The sequence below is a fragment of the Cynocephalus volans genome, chromosome 7 (assembly GCF_027409185.1).
Source record: "Cynocephalus volans isolate mCynVol1 chromosome 7, mCynVol1.pri, whole genome shotgun sequence".
Taxonomy (NCBI): Eukaryota; Metazoa; Chordata; class Mammalia; order Dermoptera; family Cynocephalidae; genus Cynocephalus; species Cynocephalus volans.
Genome location: NC_084466.1, coordinates 83,803,864 through 83,828,209, shown reverse-complemented (window position 1 = coordinate 83,828,209; position 24,346 = coordinate 83,803,864). Strand labels below are relative to the sequence as shown.

At 39.7% G+C, this 24,346-nt stretch overlaps 1 protein-coding gene across 2 annotated transcripts in view; it reads left to right on the top strand.

Annotated features, from left to right (window-relative positions):
* Window positions 1-9,762: 9,762 nt before the first annotated feature.
* Window positions 9,763-24,346, top strand: part of MTMR6 (myotubularin related protein 6) — a 31,686-nt gene continuing 17,102 nt past the window's right edge. Inside the window, exons 1-3 of one of the 2 annotated variants that reach the window (XM_063102871.1) lie at window positions 9,763-9,904; window positions 20,077-20,193; window positions 23,653-23,815. In XM_063102871.1, coding sequence (XP_062958941.1) covers window positions 9,881-9,904; window positions 20,077-20,193; window positions 23,653-23,815 — 304 coding nt within the window. In that variant the 5' untranslated portion in view covers window positions 9,763-9,880. The remainder of the gene's footprint in view (window positions 9,905-20,076; window positions 20,194-23,652; window positions 23,816-24,346) is intronic. The other variant, XM_063102872.1, reaches the window with a different exon arrangement.

Genomic DNA, 24,346 nt, shown 5'->3' with positions numbered 1-24,346 from the left:
TCAGCAGCTGACTTGGCCTCCACTCTCTAGATGCCAGTACGCAAACAATGTCAACACTGAATCTCTCCCTGGGGCCCAGCATGAGGGAGGGAAGATGGGTGGGCCCAAGGGAGAGAACACAAGAAGACAATGGTATCACCTGCCTTCTGCTGTTCTGTCCCTGAGGACAATTCTTAAGGGCTCATCCCTGGAAAGAGTTCTCAGTCTCTGTCAGCAGGTTTAGAAAGTTTGCCATGTATGTCATGTGCCAAGACGAGGGACATATACCATGAATGGCACTTGATCTTGAGGAGTCCCTGGGGGAAGGGGAGCTTGGCAGAGAGGGAGTTGAGGCATGGGAGAAAGGTTGGTAGAGGTAGGGTCAGAGTCAGATTTAAGCCTGGACTGGTAAGCAGTGCCACTCCAAGTATGTAGAGGGCTGAGAAGTTCAGTAGAATCAGGAGAGGACGGGTAAGGTGGAGGTGCACTAGGGGAGACAGGAATGTGAGGAGAAAGGTCAATAAGATCCTCTAATGTGTCCTGTAGGATGGGAGGTACTGAGGACCCGACAGTTCCCTGGGATGAACCTGTGAGAGGAATAGGTTTAGTCACAAGAATTTCTGTCTTGTTGGTACCTTGTTTACTTAAGCAAGAGTTTAAACTTTTTTTAGCCAGGATGACTTTTCTGTAACTAGTTTGATCCAAACCTGTATATATGGAATTTGGTCTGGGAGGACTGGTTGGCCAAAACAAACCTCCTATACTCAGTAGGCAGTAGGGAGGTCTGTAGTTCCATATGAGGGCCATCCAACTCACAAAATTTCTTTAGGTCAAATGGGTTGACCGAAGTTCCAAAATCAGCAGCCTTCATTTGGAAGTACTTAAAATTGTTAATCATACACTGTAGGGAGGTTGCCCCACAACCTGTTTGGAGGAATTTTGTCCCATTATGTTATATAGGACCACAGTTAATGACGCACAACAATATACAACTGGAAATACACAAAAGATAGAGACAAGTAGCCACATCCAAAATCCAAACCAAAGGACCCGGCAACATCTTGCAGAAGTCTTAGACTCAGGAAGTAATGCTGCATCCAGCCTTGTGCTTGGGTCTCAAATCAGAGCTCTGATACAAAAATGCAAAACCAAGTTTCTGAGATCTCAAACCAAAGCTTACGTCCCGAGGTCCAAGATGCAGAGTAATAGGACAAATAAAGACTCTGGTGCCAATTGAAGAATTTGGTTGTGCTGGGCTCTCAAGCTGGGGCCAAAGGACCCTGGGGCCAAGGAACATCTTCTCGGTGGCCTCCCCTAGGGCCCACAGTGAGAGCAACCCTGGGCCAATTTCCCTCTCAGTGGCCTCCCCTAGGGAGACTCACCACATTGCCCTGCATCCAAAGCTGTGGTTTTTGGTTCCCCTGAGCAACAAAATCTCACTGGGGCCTCCAAATGTTGTGAGGTTGTCACCCAGGAAAGGAACCAAATATTTAATTGAGAATATTCACAGACTATTAGCTGGCCGGCAACCACCTCCCCTAGGTATTTTGGGAGAGCAGCAGCTAGCCTTGGTCTGGTGGAGTTTATAAAGGCAAAAACCACATCCTGTTGGCACACAGATTTGTCCAGGTGCACAAAGCAAGCTAGGTAGCTAGGTTATAGAAGCTAAAAGTGAGCAATTAAAGCAATCAAGCATTAAAATTTTCATTGTATGGTTCCTGTTCCCATGTAACAGTTCACCGTGTATGGCTCCTGTTTCTATGCAACACTTTTTGTTTCTATGAAAAGGTCAACGGTTTCTCACGCAGAGGGGGGTAGACTGACGATGAGAATGGAGCAGTGCCTTCCCAAGATGGCATTGGTATTGTTAAGAATTCTCTGCTACAGCTTACAGTTTTGGAGGCTGGGAAGTCCATGGTCCAGGGAGCTTACCTGGTGAGGGACTTCTTCTGGGTGGGAATTCTCTACAGGGTCTTGTGGCAACCAGGATGTCACATGGGGAGAATGCCAAGAGGTAGAGAGCTAATGTGCTCACATACTCTTCTTATAAGTCATCAGACCCACTCCTTGATAACCCATTAAACCATTAACCCATTAATGTATCAACCTATTCATGAGGGCACGGCCCTCATGATCACCTACATTTCCCAGCCCAGATGGGACCCAAATACAGATCAAAATAAGGAGGCTCTTGATCAGTATCGCCAGACTCTCCTCAGAGGATTCTGTGCAGCAGCCCGGAGACCCACTAATCTCTCAAAGGTAAGTGAAACCATTCAAGGGCCAAATGAGTCCCCTGCCACTTTTCTGGAACACCTCATGGAGGCTTATATGGTCTACACTCCTGTGGACCCCGAGGCTCCAGAAAATAGGCAGGCGATAATCACTGCCTTTGTTACCCAGTCGGCCTGAGACATTAGAAAAAAGCTTCAAAAGCAGGAAAGATTTGAAGGTAAATTATTGTCCAAGCTGGTTGAAATAGCCCAGAAGGTCTATCATGCCAGAGATAGCCCAGAAGAAAAACAAACAAAGAGAATGGCCAAAATAATGGTAACAGCCTTCACTGAATCTCAAAGAACAACCAAAGGGCATAAAAATATAAAACCCCAATTTGGGAAGAAGGGAAACCCACCTGGGAAGCCAAAGCCCCCCTAATAAAGGACCAATGTGTGTTTTGTAAGGAAAAAGGCCACTGGAAAAATGAATGTCCCCTATTAAAGGAAAGAGACCCCCACGTCCTTCAATTAGATACCTCTGAGGACTGACGGGACCAGGGCTCCATACTTATGAGCCCCCAGTAGCCCAAGGTAACATTACAAATAAGGAGCAAACCAGTAGACTTACTCATGGACACATGGGCTACTTACTCAGTCCTAACTGAAACTGATGGACATCTGTCTGCTAAAAGGACTTTAGTCCAAGGGGCCACAGGAGAGTTCCAATCCTACCCCTGGACAGAAGCTAGAATTACTAATCTAGGGCAGGGTACCATTACCCACTCTTTCCTTGTCATGCTGGATTGCCCATACCCACTGCTGGGAAGAGACTTATTGCACAAGCTGCAGGCTACCATATCATTCCAGGGGGAAACAGTAAAACTGACTCTTAATCCTGCACCCCCTATATGGATAATGATAACTTGCCCAATTAGTGAAGAATATGTGGTGGCTACAGAGGCCCCCTCCACTGACTTTAGTTCCACCTTAATGGAACTACAATGAAAGATCCCAGGAGTGTGGGCAGAAACAAACCCCCCAGGCTTGGCCACTCACCAGCCCCCCATCGTGGTTCACCTTACAAGCCAGGCTACACCTGTTCGAGTGAAAGAGTATCTCATCCCCTTGGAAGCCAAACGAGGGATAGCTGTCCACATCCAGAGACTAAAAGAGGCTAACATTTTAGTTCCATGCAAATTGGCCTGGAATACTTCCCTCCTTCTAGCACAGAAGCCAGGCATGTCAGATTTCCAGCCTGTCCAAGATCTACAGAGGTGAACAGGCACATGGAGACCCTCCATCCGACCGTCCCAAAGCCCTACACCCTCCTCAGCTTGCTGCCACCATTTCACCAGACCTACACCATGTTAGACCTTAAGGATGCCTTCTTCAGCCTCCTGCTGGCCGAGGTAAGCCAACCTCTATTTACCTTTGAATGGGCTGATCCTGAGGGGGGATATTCGGGACAGCTGACATGGATGTGTCTACCTCAAGGGTTTAAAAATTCCCCAACCTTGTTTGACAAGGCATTGAGCCAAGATCTCATGCCATATCAGAAACAACATCCTGAGGTCACCCTATTACAGTATGTAGGTGATCTCCTGTTGGCCATTAAAGACTATAAGACTTGCAAGGAGGCCACAAGAGACCTATTATGGAAATTACTAGCCCTGGGATACCAAGTCTCAGCCAAAAAGGCCCAACTATGTACCCCAAAAGCCACCTACCTGGGGTATGAACTACAGGAGGGAAAGAGAACCTTATCCTCAAGAAGAACAGAGACAGTCCTAAAGATTCCAACCCCAAAGACTAAAAAAGAGGTCTGTGAATTTTGGGGTGCCATGGGTTACTGCCCCCTCTGGATACCCAGATTTGCTGAATAGCCAAGCTCCTATATTCTAGTACCAGGGGAAAACATAACTGCTTGCTATGGGCTGAGGTTGAACAAAAGGGCTTTAGAGACTTAAAACAGGTGCTTACCACAGCACCTGTCCTAGTTTTGCCAGATATAAACAAGCCCTTCACCCTGTTTGTTGCTGAAAGAAAAGGCATTGCCAAGGGAGTACTCATCCAGGCCCTGGGGCCATGGAAGAGGCCTGTGGCCTATCTCTCCAAGAGGCTAGACAGTGTAGCTGCCAGACGGCCAGCCTGGCCCGGCCATAGCAGTAACCGACTTACTGGTGAAGGAAGCCGACAAGCTAAGCCTAGGGCAGGGTATAAGCCTAGTAGCACCCCATTCTGTGCAAACTCTCTTGAAAAGTTCACCCGAGGGCTGGCCCTGTGGCTCACTTGGGAGAGTGTGGCGCTGGGAGTGCCGAGGCCACGGGTTCGGATTCTATATAGGGATGGCCGAGGGTTGCGATCCCCTTACTGGTCAAAAAAAAAAAAAGTGCACCTGAGCATTGGCTCACCAACACCTGCATCACTCAATATCAGGTCTTGCTCTTAGATCAGCCTCGAATAAAGTTCCTTAAAACAACAGCTTTGAACCCAGCAACACTCCTTCTGGACGATGACCCAAAGGAATCCATCCATGACTGCCTCAAAACTATAGAGGCTCTCCAAGGACTCTGACCTGACCTGACTGACATGCCCTGGATGGAACCTGATGAGATGGTGTTCACTGACAGAAGCAGCTTCATGTCCAATGGAATCAGGTATGCTGGGGCAGCTGTAGTAACCCTGGAATGAGTCATTTGTGCTCAAGCTTTAAACCAAGGGACCTCTGCTCAAAAGGTTGAACTTATAGCCTTAACACAAGCTCTGATACATGGAAAAGACAAAACTGTCAACATATACACTGACGGTAGATATGCTTTTGCTACAGCCCACATACATGGGGCCCTTTATAAACAAAGAGGACTAATAACATCAGGAGGAAAAGACATAAAAAACAAAGAAGAAATTCTAGCTCTTCTTGAGGCCATATGGTATCCTAAAAAAGTGGCGATTATACATTGCTGAGGACACCAAAAATGTGACTCATTTGAGGCCCAAGGAAAAGCTACAGCTGACCAAGCAGCACAAGAGGCTGCACTAAAACCAGTGGGGCCATCAAATTCTTTAGTAATCATACCGGCACCCCAATCAGACCATCACCACCGGTCCCACACTACACTAAGGTAAAGTCATACATGCAAAAGCATTACAAGCCTCAGATAATAATGCGGGTTGGAAAGTTTTACCAGATCATAGGATTTATCTATCCTATGAATTTACCTATAGGTAAATATGAAATTCTATAGTATTTACCTACCTAGAAAGACTGTTAATACAACAGCTTCACTAAGGGACACACCTCAGAGCTAGTAAATTGACTGAATTGTTGCAAAAAAAATTATTATATTCATAATTTAGACAAATTAACAAAGGACTTTGTGCAGCACTGTGAGGTTTGTTCACAAGTAAATCCAGGACAAAAGTCTGAAGTACCTGCAGGAACCAGAACACGAGGATCCAGCCCTGGGGAACATTGGGGAATTGACTTTACTGAGGTAAAATCTGGACAATATGGGTACCACTATCTCTTGGTATTTATATACATCTTTTCTGGGTGGGTGGAAGCTTTTCCTACAAAAACTGAAACCACTCAAATAACACTTAAAAACTTATTGCAAGAAATTGTCCCTAGATTCAGTCTGCCTATGACTTTGGGGTCTGACAATGGTCTGGCTTTCACAGCTCAAATTTCCCAATTATTAGCAAAAGCCTTACAAATAAAATGGAATCTACATTGTGTCCATAGGCCACAGAGTTCAGGACAGGTAGAATGAATGAATTGAACTTTAAAGGAAACACTAAGTCAAAATTAGAGACTGGCAAAAACTGGGTAAGCCTCCCCTTTGCCCTTTTAAGGATTAGGTGCACTCCCTATGTCAAGGAAATCACTGCTTATGAAATTATGTTTGGAAGACCACCCCCCTTGTTACCCCGTCTCAGGGATGACAAACTTGTTGGACTCACTAACCATAACCTTCTTCAGTCTCTCCAAGCCCTCCAGCAGGTACTGCACCAAATACACCCCTTGATTAAGGAGGCCTTCTCACCACCTAAGAACCTCACTCCACACCCATACCAGCCGGGAGACCTCGTATGGGTGAAACACCACAACTCTGCTACTCTTGAGCCCAGTTGGCAAGGGCTTTTCCATATAGTCCTAACCACCCCAACAGCCATTAAAGTGGCAGGAAAACGTCAGTGGATACACCACACTCAGCTCAAGTGAACGCCTGAGTCATCAGAACCAAGTCAATACCAAAAACATGGATTGTTCAATGCTCCCAGAAGGACCCCTTAATGATAAGCCTCACCCGCTCACCCCCTTAATTGTCCAATGTTTAGCTGTGCTTGTAACAGGAAGCCCTCATCAACCCAAAAATTACACCTGGGAATTGAGGGATACTGTCACTGGGGAGGTCGTTTGGTCTATCCACACCCCTGGTGCCCCCATCTTTTTAGTAGACCTCTGTGAACTTAAGACGGGGGGTTCTAAGCCCCACACTTATACTCCAGGAGGCTATTTTGGAGGAGGATCCATGTTATTCTCCCAACACTCATGCGGCCAGCTCAATTATGAACTAAGTCTCCAACAGACCCAATTTTATGCCTGCCCACAACAGGCAGCCCTTCCTGTTAGGGGCAAGGAAATTATCACTGTGCCACTTGGGGTTGTGAAATCAAGGCTTCCTGAATTCATACAGACTCCTTACATATGCCTTAACAGAAAACCCCACCTCCAGGTTGTAGTCAGCCAGGGACATGCAATCCTATGAGCCTCACCATCAGGTTTTGGAATCCATTCATGACCACCAAGTGGGAGACAGGCAGAACATGGGGTCTAAGATTGTATGTTAACAGATGAGACCCTGGTGGGAAATTCACTATTCAGTTAAAAGGAGAAGTTCACCCCAACATCCCAATAGGCCCTAACCAGGATCTCCTACCCCTTCCTCCATGTTCCCTGAACCCTAACCCATCCCCACAAGCTCCAACACCCAGGTCCCTCAACTGAACCTCCAATTATGCTTTCACAAATCCCTTCTTAAAAATTTTAGATTCAGTTTTCAAGTTTACCAACCAGTCAAACCCTAATATAACCACAGATTGTTGGTTATGCTTAAACCCAGAACCACCATATTATGTTGGCCTAGGAATAAACAGCTCTCTGGGTGTTAATAACAAAACTGTTAGGTCTCTAAATCTAACTACAATCGCCAAAGACAAACTTTGTCCATGGGAAGGAAACCCAAACTCACGCTTGGTGGCATACAAAACCAAGGGCTTTGTATAAAAACTAACAACTATTATCTCCAGAGTTCCCCGTATAGAATAGTGTGCACATATGCAATAACCATCAGTAGTGCAAACCACAGTTCCCAAGCTTCCAGCTACCTTATTGCCCCCTCTAACACTTGGTTTGCTTCCTTAACAGGACTAACCCTATGTATAGCCAGCCAATTCTTCCTCACACCCAACAAGACTGAATTCTATGTTCTTGTCCACATCATTCCCCAAATCTATTTTTATGAAGGAGAGGCAGGAAGACAACCTAATAACAAAAAGAGCTGCCCCAGTCCTCATCCCCTTACTCATAGGTTTAGGCATAGCTGAGTCCACGGCTATGGGAACCACAGCTCTAATAACAAGCAATCAAAACTTTAAGGATCTGGGCCGAGCCCGTGGCGCACTTGGTAGAGTGCTGCGCTGGCAGCGCGGCGACGCTCCTGCCGTGGGTTCGGATCCTATATAGGACTGACCGGTGCACTCACTGGCTGAGTGCCGGTCACGAAAAAACGACAAAAAAAATAAAATAAAATAAATATAAAAAAACTTTAAGGATCTAAGTCAACAAATTGATCCAGACCTAGGCAAACTGGAAAAATCTGTTAGCAGACTGGAAACCTCTTTAGATTCCCTCGCTGAAGTGGTACTGCAAAACAGATAGGGCCTAGATCTCTTATTCCTAAAACAAGGTGGATAATGTGTAGCTTTAGGAGAAACTTGTTGTTTCTATACTAATCACTCAGGAGTAATAAGAGACAGCCTCTCCCTAATCAGAAAAAGGTTAAAAGAAAGAGAAAAACAAACAAACAAACAAACAAACAAAAAAAACCCTAAGGCACAACTGGTATGAAACTTTATTCTCCTGGTCTCCTTGGTTAACAACTCTCCTCACTGCCCTAGCCAGTCCCTTGCTTTTAATTCTACTGTTCTTCACAATAGGCCCCTGTGCCCTCACCTGTCTCACTAAATATATCAAACAAAGAGTTCAATCAGCAAACTTAATGGTTTTAAGAACCCACTATAACAGATTAAACACAAATGAGTCTAGGATTTGACTCATATACATAAAACCAGTGGGGAATGTAGCAGAGAATCCAGAGCAATACCAATGCCATCTTGGGAAGGCATTTCTCCATTCTCATTGTCAGACTACCCCCGTCTGTGTGAGAAACCGTTGACCATTTCATGGAAACAAAAGGCGTTGCATAGAAACAGGAGCCATACACGGTGAACTGTTACATGGGAACAGGAACTATACACAATGAAAATTTTTATGCTTGATTGCTTTAATTGCTCGCTTTTAGCTTCTGTAACCTAGCTTGCTTTGTGTACCTAGACAAACCCATGTATCAATGGGATGTGGTTTTTGCCTTTATAAACTCCACCAGACCAAGGCTAGCTGCCGCTCTCCCAAAATACCTAAGGGAGGCAGTTGCTGGCTGGCTAATAAAGATTCTGTTAAAATTCTTAATTAAATATTTGGTTCTTTTCCTGGGCAACAACCTCACAACAAATGAATAAATTTCATTTTCTTATAAATTACCCAGTTTCAGATATTCTATTATAAGCAAAAGAAAACGGACTAATACACCTACCATCTAAATATGTAAACTTTTTGTTTACATAAATACAAATTTTAAAACATGGTCACATCGAACTTACCGTTTTACAGTCAGTTTTCATTTTATTTTTTAAACAGTTAATACAGACTCAACATGTTTGTTATGTAATATCACTTACAGGATAATTTTTAATGGATGCTGGTACTAACATTGTATGAAAGCAATGTTACTTTACATAACTAATCCCTTAGTATTGGAGAATTTGATTGTTTCAAGTAAGGCTATAGTAAATGTATCTGATTATTTCTTTAGAATAAATTCTTATGAATAGAATTGTAGCTCAAACTAAATTTGGTGCTGTCCACTGGTACGCTGATGCACCTCAGCGACATGCAATCGCTCCCTTACCCACCAAAAGTGCTCTTGACCCAGGATCTATTCTCATCCAGAGAAAAGACTTCTCCCCCGCCCCGCGCCCCTGCTCTGCTGGTCCTGGCCCAGCCGGACCGCCTTGGGACGGGTAGATGAGCCGTAGCAGCCCTCCACCAGCAGAGGGCGCTGTGGTATCCGCGGCGACCCCTGATGAGCCAGGACGCCGCTCTCTATTGGTGGACCCTCTGCCTACCCGCCCAGCACCACTCTAAGGCCGCCGGGTTTGGGAAAGTGTTTCTAGGAGACGGTGCTTGCCGATTGCGTTTGCGCGGTTGACGCGGACGGGGGCGGGGTGACGCACCGAGGTACTGGCCGGCTGAGGGAGTTTCCGCTGGTTCCAGATGCTGTCGCCGCCCCGCTTCTGTCACTCCATGGTACACCTGTGAGGCCGGCAGACGTCTTCTCGGGATGGAGCATATCCGGACGACCAAGGTAGCCCGACGCGGGAGAGCCATGAGCCGCTCGCCCTGGTCTGACCTGGTAGAGACGGGAGGTGACGAGGGTCGGCCGGCCCGACCAGAACTGGGGACTGGCCGGGCGGGGGCCTGGCCGGGCCTAATCTGGGAGGGCAGCGTCAGCTAGGGCCACGGGGGGTGCGGAGGCTTCCTGTACCTATGGGAGCAGGGGTCTCTCAGCGCCTCAGGGTGCGCGGGGATAAGTTCGGGAGTATTGGTCGCTGCCTTCTTAGCTCTACCCGTTCTTGGGCAGAATTGGGGCTGCTTTAACTTTGGGATGTTTCGGCTATTTGTCGACTCATATATGGAAAACCGGTGGGTCCCCAAATTAACATTACGGTGCTGCGCAAGCTTGTCCTTGCTCACGTTTCATTGTCCCGTGTCATCGATTCATGATGCAGGTTTTGGAGGAGCCGAGATCAGCACTCCGCTCCACCTCGCTTTCTCCTCCTCATCTCCAGCCGCTCAGATTTTGGTATTTCCGTGTCTGTGCTTTAAACTTTGGCCATTGTCTTAAGAGTCAGTAGTTAGCTTAACAGAGAGTTGGGGAAAAAGAAAAATTTTTATCCCCTATTTTAAAAGGTCGTATGGAACTTACTTCAATTGAGCTTATTAAACCCCATGTTTAATTTGTGTGTGTGTGTAAGATTTAAGATTTATTTGATTCCATTACAAATTTAAAAACTGAAGGAAATGACATCAAAATATTACCAAATTAATTTTCCAACAAAATTTAAGCTAAACTTCAACTTTGGGAGGGAGAAAAACATAAATCCAGACCAGAAGAATTGGATGAGATCGCTCGGAGCCTGTCAGAAGGAGGCTCTACCGTGACGGCTAACTCTCCGTGTTTTGCTAAAACCGAAACCGTCGGTCAGTGCTTCTCATCGTAAAGCTAAGGTTCACTTGGGGAAGGAACTAGCAGACGTACATTATCTTCATCGTTCCAAGGAGAATTTGAGATGTACGTCTTTAAAATGTATCACAAGCCTTTTAAAGGTGCACATAGATTTTTATTAGAGCTTGTTTTTAATATTGCACATACTGGGGGCCGGCCCGTGGCTCACTCGGGAGAGCGTGGTGCTGACAACACCAAGTCAAGGGTTAAGATCCCCTTACCGGTCATCTTTTAAAACAAAAACAAACAAACAAACAAACAAAAACATTGCACATACTGTACCTAATAAAATTGAAGTTGCTAAAAACTTTTTTTTAAGAGAAAAAAAGTAAAGTAACTCAAAAATTCAAGTTTCTGGCACTTCAAGTTTAAAAATAGATGGGTGATTAACCAAACTAGTAGAAGGTGGAAAAGACTAGAGTGGGTATGGGATCAGATTCTTGTCTTGGTTCCAGGCTTCCACGTGTGTATTATATAGCAGCTTTGTGCATGTGACTTCCTTCTGTACCAGTTTGAACCTCATCTTCAGTATGCTTGCTACACTGCATAGCACACAACGGAAAACCAGTAAAAGTGAACTGAATCTAATGAACTAGAACAAATCCTATTCCTAGGTGTATAAGGGTGAACAGACTGTTGGAAAATCTTTATGTCCCTTGCTTATTTTATGTCTTTCCTTTCAACTTATGATGAATATATTTGTATTTTTATTTGTATAGTTGTGGCCCCCCTATCTCCTTGAAGATTTGGCTCTTTCACTACCAGTCGATGGACTTTTCTTCAATTAATTTTCTGATTTAGTCTTACCTTTTCACAGTGGGTCTATGCTGGTGGTTTAGTAAGGCCCTTTTATGCCTTTTAAAGACTAAGAGATTTCTGACTAATTTTCTATTAAAATTACTTCTCAAGCATGCTTCTTTATTACTTTGGGTTGTTTGTCTAGCATTGGACCACTTCTCTGGAATAATCTTAAGTGGGTAAATGTAGACTGCAATGAAACAAATGTTTAGTGGGTACCTTATATGCTAGGCACTGTACAAATACTGGTTTTAAAACAGCAAGATAGATGTGGATCTCTAAATTATAATGCATTCTGATAATTGTATGGACAGTAACATTTTCTTAAATTATTAATCTGTTGGGAAAAGAACTTATTCTTAAAAGATTGATTTGAACATAGCCAACTTTTTGTTTCCATTATGCATAGCCTTCACCTGGATATAGTTAATTTGCTGCAAAAATAATTGTAAGTATTTCATAACCAAAAATGGATTGCTTTAGATTATTAGCTTTTTTGAACTCTGTGTAGTTTAGTCAGAATGATCACCAATTGACTATAGAGTAGTACTATATGACTATTTAGTGATATTGTTCAGACAGCTGTATTTGAAAAGTAGTAATTGCCATTTATTGAGCAGCTAGCTATATGTCAATATAGCAAATTATACAATATTATCATAATTTCACAATATTTATAATTTCACAGATATGTTAATTTATACAATATTAGCACTAATCTCTTAATCCTGTCAGTTGGGTATTTTTATCTCCATTTATAGATGAGGAGGAAATAGACTTAGAGAGTTTAAGTAACCTACCCAATTAGCTCATGAAGGGTAGTCAGAATTTAAGCTAAGTTTTGCCTAGCTCCAAAAACTATGTATGCTTTTTCTAATGCCTCTCTAGTTTTAATATAATTGTTAAATTTGTATTAATGTTAATTCAGAAGTAAATCCTAATAATAATTCTAAGAGCTTTGTCTTCTCCAAACCTCTTCTTGTCATAAGTAAATAATATTTGTGTAGTATTAATTTTTTTTTGTTTGTTTAGGGTCATTATTTTATTGCTTGCTAACTACAAATTTATTAGATTAAGTGTTTTAGCTCAGTAATAATTAAATGGCTTTCTAGTTCTAAAATTCAGGAACAGATGTATCATCCTGTTTTGGTCACAATTGGCTTACTAACTGTATGGTATCAATAAATGTGTCAAGTCCCTGAATTTGAATTTCTGAGAGCATTTCCAAGCTATACCTATGAACTATGTAGCTACTGACTATCACTTTGAGCACTAATTTTTCCATAATAAGATATCTCTGTCAAGAAACAATAAGAAATATGCAGAGAGCTCTTCTTTATGCAGTCTTTCTCCTTTTTCTGCCAGGCTCCAGTACTTTGGCTGACATCATATATTGATGTTGAATGATATTGTGCCATCTGAATGGAACTTGACAGACTAGAATAGAAGAATGTTTTTCTAAGCTATAAATGGAAGACTGCTTTCTACAGTTTGCATGGAATGGAATGTCCCATAAAAATCTGATCCTACTAGGGCTCAAATTGAGTTATTCCAAAAGTAATGCCCAACTTCTTCTTTAGCTTGCTATTCTTTCTGTCACTAGAATGTGAGATCATACATGTATTATACAAATATATATTATCTATTACAAAGAAAGAAGGAGATATAAAACTAAGAATGGGTCAGGAATAAGGAGAAACCAATACTATTTAAATTGTCTTTGAAATAAGAGCCAGTAGGTTTTGAGGAGCACCCGAACAATTTTCCCTAAGTAAAGTGCTATTTTGACTGTTATAATATTATCCTATTTTGCAGGTGGGAAAACTGAAGCTTGCAGAATAATTTGTCCTGGCACAGAAAGCTAGCTCTACTAAGAAAGAGGTGGAGCTGGGAACTTGAATACAGGTCTTTCTGATAGCAGACCTTAACCACTGTACTCTCCTGTCTCACAGAATAATTAATCAAGTGATTTGAGTAGTGAGATGGGATAGTGTGAGTAGGAATAGAGAGGAAGGGATGGATGAGAGAAACTTAGGTGGTAGATTTTTGTCTGGTAGTTGACTATGAGGGTCTAGAGCTAGAGAAAGGGTTTGACCCAGAGAAGTAGATTTGGTAGTTGTCTGTGTTTAGGTAATCATTGAAAGTTTCTGTTGTGGATGAGTTTATATAAAGAGAATAAATTGAGACTGTAGAGAAGAATGTGAAGCTTAGAGCCCTGGAAATGTTTTAAAAGGAGCAAGCAGAGGAGGAGGAGCCTGAGAAAGAGTAGTACAGGTAAAACTGGAAGAGGTGAATCACAGATGGGAAGGGAAAAGTCTTCCCTGTTCTAATTTCCTCTTCTGCTTCCCCCTTCTCCTTGGGTCAGGCACTGTTCTAGGTACTAGGAAAATGGCAGTGAAGAAATCAGACAAAAACTCTTGCCCTCATAAAACTTATTTTCTAGCTGGAGAAGACATAGCAATAAACAAAATTAGTAAGTCTAATATATCGTATGATAGATAGTGGTAAATACTATGGATTAAAATCAAGCAAGGCTCTGGAGAGTGCCAGATTGGGGTTGGGGGAGGACAATTGTAAATTAGGTAGTTAGGGATATAACTGGGGATATATGGAAAAAAAACAAGATGATCTCTGTCCTCCTCTTGCTTTCCACTTCATGAACGGCAACTTGTTGTGCTCTTTTTTTTTTGATAGCTAATCAGGATGTCAGTGTGGAATAATGATTCTGAATCCCAAATGGGTGCCTGGTTATAGGGAGAGAGCACAACAAGCCAGAGAAACTGTGACAGTGCATTTTCTGCTTCAGTAGCCAGTGCATGCATTGTCATGTTGTTGTTGAGTAAGTACAACTGGTCACAGAAATTGGAGTAAAGAAGGCCATTAGTCCCTTTCTGTCACAGAGGCTTCTTTTCCCTTGTGGGGATAAATAGTGTCTGAACTTTTTTTTTTTTTTTTTCCTATGTCTGAACTTTCTGAATGTGATTCTGTGTATGTGTGATTCCCTGTGTTTTCCAGTTTCAACTTTGTACACAGCTGCAATTTGAACTTCCTGTATAGACCATTAGGCTTGCTTTTAGTGTAGGCCTATATTGGCAATGATTCAGCTGAATAGTCTTTAAAGTACTGTGTGCTGACATTTACCATCCCCACCAAAGTGACTACACTCTCTCAATTCCTTTCTCTTGCCCCATTTATTTGTTCTTTGGTTTATCTTTCTTTTCCCAAAGCCTTTTCCCTACTTTCTTGTTTACTTTTTGCCTGTGGTGATACCTGTGACTTAAGGATCCTAACACTGTTTCTATAGTGCCTCAGTGATAGTGACTTGAAAGAGTTGTAGTTGCTTCCTAAACATCTGACTTAAAGCATTCCAAGAAAAGACTGGGGGATATCCGTAGCAATGTCTGTAAAGTACTTTTGGTTCCTTGGTGACAAGGGGAAGTATAAAGAAGCAGTTGGTTTTTAGAAACTGACAATTCTGTGATTTGAAATTTGTATGATGATTTTAAGCAAGGAAAAAGATCTAATTTTCCTCTTTTGGGGTTGGGGGAGTTTGCAGCAAAGAGCAGAATAATCAGTGTATTTTCTCAGAAATTTTCTTATTTTCTTCAGTACTTTAAGTACTACATAAATGGTTTGGAATAATATCAGCTTAATTTTATTATGTCACAACCATATAGAGATTGCCCTATTTAGACAGTTATATGTAATGATTTTCTACTATTAAATTTCTTGATTTGAATATAATTTTGCAATTACTAAGGTAATGATTAATTCTCTATTATATTCAAGACGTTCTTTTCTCTCAGACTTACTTTTCCTTCTCTAAATCTTATCTTAGTGAATGTCAACTGGTCTGAAAAACTTAATATTTTTTTAAAATCTCTATTTCTCCTTTCTGCCCTCTCACATCAGTTTTGTTATTATCCCAAGAGGAGCTTCCTCTCTGTCACAGCTTACTCCAGGCCCTGATATCTCTCCCAGTCACGCCTAGATTGCTTCATTAGCTTCTTAACTTGTTATCCTTACTCAACCCAGCATTTTCTTCACGTTGACACTGGAATGATCTTAAAAACCATATCTGGTTGTGGACTACTGTACTTAAAAACCTCTATTTGTATCCTTTTATCCACAATACAGATTCTCTACCTTAACACATGTTCCTTTTCCAGCAGATAAAATGTTATGCATCCTCTATTGAGAATTCTGTATTTTTTCTGTATTCTCATTAGTGAAGAAAATGTTATTGATCCTTGCTTTCAACATTCATATTAGACAAACAGTTTTTTTTTCAACTGTAGAGCACATTAGAATATTGAATTTTCTTTTTAAACTCCATGCACATCTTTCCTTTCTCCATTTGGACTTAACTGGGCAGTAGCTTAGAACAGAGGACTGTCAGGGCTCAACTTACCTCACTAGATTACTAACAATAGTAATTTTTTGCAAACATTTATTTGAGCACTTTATTGCTTATATATATATATCAGACAAAGGGGGTAAAGTATCTGACATTTATTATCCAACCTTACTACAGACCTCTGAGGGAAAAATTACTGACCTTATTTTACAGATGAGGATATGAGACCCAGGCAGGATGGCCTTCGGTTGACAGCCAGTAAATTTTTGTTGAATGAATTAGTAAACTCTCTCTCCTGATATTGTATATTTATGTGCATGTTCTTCAGAGTTGGGTGTGTGTTTGGGTGTGTATGTACATGTAATGCAGTTGTTTTTTAAAAGGGCAAAGTTGTAATAAGCTCCTTTAAAAAGTGGGAGAACTAGATACACTGAAGCCTTAAATGTCTGGGAAAAGAGACTAAAGGTAGAGAAAGAAGCTAGCCTTATGTGAGTTAAGAGTGAGAGGGATTAATTTAGAATTAAAGTTAAAGGGAACATCAGTTGCATAAGAATGAGTAGGTGAGCTTTTTAAATATACAGATTCTTGGTCTTTATCTCCTCAGATGATTGGGTGGAGTTGAGGTAGGGCTTGGGATTTGTACTTTTGCAAAATTTTGGAGATGACGCAGATGAACAACTAGGCTTTGAATCTTGTATATAGCTGATCAAAATTAAATATCTGACAGGAGGAATTTCAGATAATTTTGGGTGTAAAACTAGGGGTAATCAGGAAATAGGCTTAGAGTATTAGAAGGAGTATTTTCAACTTGAATTTCCCATCTTGATAGAAACCCAGTCAGAAAGAACTATGTAGTACTATACAGTACTAGAGGAAGAATGATTTAGCCCAAATTGGGTGATGGGGTGGGGATAGAGGACTAAAAGTCCAGAAATGTGCTACAAAAAAAAAAAATATATATATATATATATATATATATATATATATATATATATATATGAACTATAACCATGTTCTACTAGTAGTTTGTCCACTTGTTTTTACTTTGTTGATCATTTATTCATGAATTACTGAATAAATATCCACTGTTCACCCATTATGTAGGGGAAAAGTAGCAGAGAGAAATGAGGAACAGTATAATGGGATAAAGAATTCTATTTAATAAATCCTTTGAATAATTTCAACAAAAGGAACCACTGGTAAATTGTAGGCAATTTTTGTTTTTCCCCTACGGGAAATAATTTCTCTGTGGCAGTTCATCTTAATTCAACAAACCTTTATCTTGTCAGACACTATACTCAGACATAAATGAGAGACAGTCCTTGCCCTGGAATATGTTACAGCCTTTGTGGGACAGATAGACACATGAACAGATGCTTTCATTATAATTTAGGAATTTAATAGTGGCAGAAGTGGAAGATTTAAAAATATTTAGGTTATGAAATTGGTAGGAATTGGTGATTGAATGTTGGGGTTCAAGAAGAAATCATAGGATGATTTGCAGATTTCCAGTGTGGGTAATTGATGAGGGTGAAGTAACATTTACTCACATCTGAAATACAGAATTAGGAATGTATTTGTAAGGAGTATGAGGGGAAATCAGTTTTGTTATGACTCAAAGACATTCAAGTGGAGACAGTATAGTATGATAGGAAGGTGTTCTGGCTCAGGAATCAAACCACTTAGGGTTATAACTATTCTATGTGCCACTTACTAGCTGCTACTAGCTGTATGACTTTGTGACGATTACCTAACCTCTCTAAATCTCAGTTTCTGTGGGGATAGTAATAGTACCTACCACACAGGAGTTGTGAATATTAAAAGAAATATTGTACATTAAGCACTTATCATGGTACTGAGCACATAAGACCTCAGTACTCAATAGTGTGTCAGAAATTATTGTTACATGAGTAGCAGACAGTGTGAACTCAGGAGAGATCAGAGCTGGACCTATAGTTTTGGGAGTAATTAACATATAAGTTAAAATAATGACAGTGGATAAAATTCCTATAGCAAATGTACCGCTGAGGAAGAATAGTAGTGAATAGGGGATGGACAGAAGAGGGTTAAAATCTAAATGAAGAGTGGTATGATTGTTTTACATGTATACAAGCTTTGTAGATAACTGTGACTTGTAGAGAAATTACAATTTAAGGCTTATGATTGAAACACATCTAGAAATATTTATGATCTTTCAAAAATCCACAAATTAAAAAACTTCACATGGATTTTTTTTTAAAACAAACTTCCTATTTAATTAAATAAATAGTGATAAAGTCAGTCCCCTCTCCCCCATATAAACTACTTGCCAATATACTTTTTTATTTTCTCTGTGTAGCTATTTGAAGTACTACAAAATGGTGTTGGTACAAATTGTTAGCTTGAGTAATGGCGATACTTTATGATAACTTTAATTTTCATATGTGTTCATTAATTCTCTTTTCATTAGAACCCTTAAAACGTGAATTGCTTAAGGAAATAAAGTATGTGAGGTCTATATTGTGGTTATTACTGTTGGTTGGCTATAGTGCTATTTCCAGCCAAGTAAACAGTAGTTGATCCCATTTGTCTTAAGAGTTGTTTAAATTTAAGTTTTGATTTGCATTGTGTGTACAATGAAGTTAGATTATTATTTAAGGAAGAAATTGTCCTAAACAATGAAATAAATATTGGCCTCCAAGAGAAATCTTCATATTTATGAGTAGCAAGTCTTCCTGTTTTCCTAAAGGACAATGTGAAATGATCACACAGGTTTTGTATGGCAAATTAAATGTTATACCTGAGCTGTATAAATTAGATCATATCTCTAAGTCTCCAGAGGAAATTGTTAAAACTAAGTTTATTGTTACTGTGCAAATAAAGTTTTGTATCAAATAAAATTTTTTAATTTTACATTTAAATTTTAACTTATTTGAACAAGTGCTGTTATAAGCAAAAGCCCTCCATGAAAGTAAATTTCTGGGGGTGGGGAAGGGAAGAAGCTAATCAGCCTTTTAAATGGTGGATATTGATAACTTTGAAAATCATAATCTCATAACAGTGGCATTTTATTCTTTAATTAGTAAGGGAAAAGATAATATATGTGGGAGGAAAGTATAGAATTAATGAGATGATGGTTAGCTACTGGATTTTAAAGATCTACACAATTTAAAGAGCTATCTACAATCTGCTGTAAATTACATTTTTTAAGTTGGTAGTGGTTATTTTACTTTTTTCCCCCATAAGTGTGGATAACACTAAATTTCAAGACAGTAGTCTCCTGCGTATTCCTGGCCAACCCTAACCCCACTTTCCACCTTAGCAGCAACCACGTGTACATGTGTGTGTGTATGTAGGTGTCAGCTAGTATTAATAAAGAAGTCTTACTACATATCTCAACTGCCTCCTGCACTAGAGGAGGCTGAAGCAGTATATGATATGCTTTGTGCCAGGGAATTCAAAAAGGAATACAAATATACAAAGCTAAGATGTAAGTAATTGATTTTCTAAGAAGTAAGGAATTGATTTTGTGAGAAGGATTCGTGTTAGGAGGCACAGGGTTTGAGTGAGCCTTGAAGAATGCTTAGCACATAGCTAACAGAATAGTTCCTTTTAGTGAAGGGAGAACAGCGTGAGTAAAAGCCCAGAGCTGGATACAAAATAGTCATTGTCCTGGCGTGGGGTTTGTGAGGAGAATATAGAGACTGAGTTGAAGTTTGCAACCATTTAACTGTTTCCTGATTTAATTTTTCTGATAGTTTATGTCTAGAATAAATTTATATATTTATTACTTGATTTTCCAACTTTAGATAAAAATATTCACTCTTCAGTATGAAAAATGTTTTTGCTTATTCATACTGCACCCCTCTTTCTTGCTTCCCTTAATATATATACATATATTAAGGGTTACATTTGTAACTGTAAATAGTACCTATGTTGTTTGTGGCTTATATGTTCCCCCAAAAGACACGTGAACTTAACATTGAATATTAAATAAGCTCTTATGTTTTTGGACAAAAGGAAGAAAAAATGAAAATGGTGCACGTAAGTCCTGGGATAATAGAAAAAGAATTTATACTATTTCTGAAATGAGAAATAACGTATTTTTCTTTTTTAGGTTGAACAAGTAAAATTACTTGACCGATTCAGTACTAGCAACAAGTCAGTAACAGGAACACTGTATCTTACGGCCACACATCTATTATTTATAGACTCTCACCAAAAAGAAACCTGGGTAAGGAGGACTGCAGCTGTACTGTTTACCATAATGATACTAAAGGAACGTGGTCTATCGCTGTGTTTTATTTTGAACATGAATAGCAAAATTTTTAATCATTGGTTACCTATTTCAACCAAAAATTCCAGTCACCAGATTACTCCTGCCTTCCCTTCTAATAAATCAGTGATATCATGTGTAATGTAGAATTCTTCTGTATATATACCAGACTCTTTTTATTCCTGTAAATAATTATAAAATACCTATTTGTTCCTTTTAATTTTTAAAAATCTAAATAATATATGTACATGTTAACAGATCGAGTGGATTGTTTGGTATATTCTACAGTATTTTTATACCAAATTGTAATTAGGGTATTTAATTATTTTTTTCTAGAATAAACATTGCAGTATACATATATGTATAAAAACATCTCTTGTATATGTATACAAGATATATGTATACGTTTTCGAATATTCTTTTACATATACTCAAATATACCTTGAAGTATACTTGAAAATGTACATATACATATCTTGTATGTGTTTCTTCCTGCGTATGTGCCAAAGATTCTCTGGGATATTTGCCCAGGAGTAAAATTACTGGGTCTTGGATAAGCACATATTTAACCTCACTAAGTATGTCACCTCTCCAAAATGGTTGCTTTGCATCCTTAGCAACATTGGTATTGTCAACTTAAACATTTTTGCCTATCTGGTGGATGTTCAATTGTGATGTTAATATACTAATTACAAAGAAGTTATTCTTTCAGGTATTTTAGCCATTGGGTGGTTCCCTTTTCTTTCTCTGTTGGATTGTTTGTCATTTATCGATTTTGTAAGAGTTCTGGGTTTTAATGCTTTGTCAGATATGTGTGTCATAGATAGCTTCTTCCAGTGTGTAGCTTGTCTTTTGTGTGTTTTTGTGTATATGTCTTTTAATTAAAGTTTAAATTCTTAATGTTACACATTTTTCCTTTTTTCTTTAATGGTTTGTGCTCTTTGGTGACTTGCTTGAGAAATCCTTCCCTTTGTCAAGGTCATGGAGATTCTCCTACATTTTCTTGTACATGCTTAGGTTTTGTCCTCCATGTATAGTTGTTGATCCATCTGTGAAATATTTTGGTATATGGTGTGACATAAGGATTCAGTTTTATTTTTTTTATATGGACAACCAGCACTATTTGTTGACTGTTTCCTTCCATTGATCTTTAGTACCAGGTCTGTCAAAAATAAAGCTTCCATGTATGTAAGAGTCTGCTTTTGAGTTCTCTGTTCTATTCTTTCTGTATATTGACTACACTGTACCAGTACCACACTGCTTTATTGTCGATAGCTTTTTAATAAGATTTGATATCTAGTAGAGCAAATCCTCTCAATTTGTTCTCTAAAATTGTCAAGGCTGTTTTGGGCTCTTTGTTCTTCCCCTCTTGTTTTGTAATTAATTCACTTATTTATTCATTCATTCATTTAGCACAGATTTATTAAGCACTTACTATGTGTTTCATCTCACTATTCTAGTTATTTTGGAAACAATAGCTGATAATAAGAGATAAAAATTCTGTCCTCATGGAGCCCATGTACTAGTGGGGAGAGACAGACCATAAATAGGATAAATAAGTAAAATATATAGTGGTCAATGCTAAGCAGAAAATTAAAGGAGGATAGAATGTAGTTTATGTCTACATACTTGAGTGCGAAAGACGTGGCATATTTCTGTGCTACTGGCTATGCCAGGTTTTATAACCTTCATTTTACTGTTGAAGCAGTTGAAGCTCAGGGAAGTGGTGTTATGCTAAGTGTCACACAGGCAGCAAAGAGTAGTAAAGGGAGCTTAGGCTGTGCTGTCAGGTAGCTTTGGGTTCAGATGTCCGCTCTGCTATGTCCTGGTTAGGTGACTGCATCAGGGTGTTTTTGGCTGTAAGTAAATGAATACGTGACTGAAAATGACACCAAACCTCCCAAAGCAGGAGTGGTGGGTGGACTTTTCTCAGTAGCCCTTCTATTATCAAGGAGAAGCTTTCTCACATAACTCCCTGCTGACTTAACATCTGATTGTTTGGAAATTGGGACACTTGGCTACTTCTGCCTGCATAGGAAGTATAGAATGTAGATTCTGGCATTTTTGATCTCTTGAGGGAGATGGATGTCGCAAGTAAGGAAGATGGAGATGAATGGTAGACCAAAAGTGTCTGCCAAGAAGTTTGTAACTTTCAAGCTTAGCACCTACATAAAATGGGTATAGCATTAGTCATCATGTAACGCTTTTGTGAATCTTAAAGGAGAGAAAATAGGAAAAGCATCTGTGCCTAAAGCATAATACTGATTCAGTAAATTGTAACTGCTCTTACTGTTTTTCTAGAGTAGAATCAAGATTAGAGGTCAGTTCTGCCTCCTAGTCTAGAAAGTCATATTGCTCAGGGGTACACCCCTTACAGTGCACCTGCATTCTTCTCTTTCTCACTTTGATTTACTCTGATTATATTTTGATTGTTTTTCTCCGGGAAGGCCATCCAGTTGATAAGTGATTGCAGCAAGTAAGTTAAGGTACTACCTAAGATGTTGATCTTGAATAAGTTGTATTCCCTGGAGGCACTGAACCCCTTCCCCACCCACTGCTTGCCCAAGAACTGCCAGGAGTTTCACCTAGCAGTACCTTGTAAAATCATTAGCCATATTATCATCTGCTTCCTCTACCCTGCCTTTGTCCAACTGCCTCAATATCTTCTCTGTATGTTATCCATCTCCTAGAGGTACAAATGAAGGTTTCCCATATAGCTATTCCTTCAGATGTTGAGAATGTAATTAAGCGGGGGTGGGGTGGGGGGTGGGGAGTAGCAAAAAGATATCTATGTTGTTCTTTTCTCTCCTCTTGTCTTTACAATACTTTCTTACTAGTATATTCCCATATGTCTCTTATGAATGAAGTCTGTTTAGTATACTATGTCCATAGAAATGAACATTTTAGATCTAGAAAGTCCTTACTGATGTTTTATTCTTCTCATCTTACAGATGATTTTTTTTTTTCAGAATATAATATTAGTTAGTGGTCGAGCCAGGTCCCTTCATCATTCTCTTTCTGCAAATAATTTTGGTTCCTAATTGGAATTATAATAGTGATATAATATTATAGTTAGCTTATTGTCCCTTATTCTGTATTTAGAAGTTACTATTAGATTATTTTGAGTAACTTAGCACAGACCCACTAATGTAAATGTTAATGGTGCTAAATCTTAGCTATAAGTATGAGATACATATGTGTGTGTGTTACTTATCTGTGTTATATATTATTTTCCATAGGACAAGTAGTTCTCTATTACTCTCTTTTCAAGTTTTTCTTATTTACATGCATTTAATCTTGCATATGAGTATTTGAGACTTTATTTGAGGAGGGCATTCCTAATATTTATGTACTCTGGAAGAGAATAATATTTAGTGCTTTCCGTATTGATTACTTTAATGTGTTTTCATGCTGTAGATATTGCACCACCATATTGCCTCAGTAGAAAAACTTGCTTTGACTACTTCTGGATGCCCGCTTGTAATTCAGTGCAAGAATTTCAGGACTGTGCATTTCATCATTCCCAGAGAAAGAGATTGCCATGATATTTACAACTCTTTGCTACAACTGTCAAAACAAGGTATTGTTCTTAGAGACCAAAGCTTACCTGCTCCATGAGATGGGTTATCCAGAATACATTATTTAATGTCTCATTATTGTTATTTTATATTTTAAGTTACTCTTACATTCAGGTTCTTGTGCACCCTATCCCCACAGAATTGCCTACAAATAATTTTAAACTATTGATCTGAATTTTAAGAATGGTTTCCAAAGAGGGGGTAATAGTAAGGAAAAAGCATTTATAGTACAGACTTAAGAAAACATAGATTTATATTAATGTTTTTAAACTCTATTGATAGCAAGTAGCACAACATTCCACACTTTTCAAGGAGAATGACTTGGAAATTTATATTACTAAATGAAAAGTTAAGGAAGGTCAAGGTCTGCATGTTTCTTTTGGTCCTGGGGGTCTCAGGAGGCAGGACTACACGTAGCCTCTGCCAGGAGTCCCCCAGGGAGCAGGGCCACACATAGCCTTGCCAAGAGATTGCAGCGAGGTGAGTTGCTCAGGGCATGCCTTGAGCGAGGGGCTGCTGCCTAGGGAGATGGG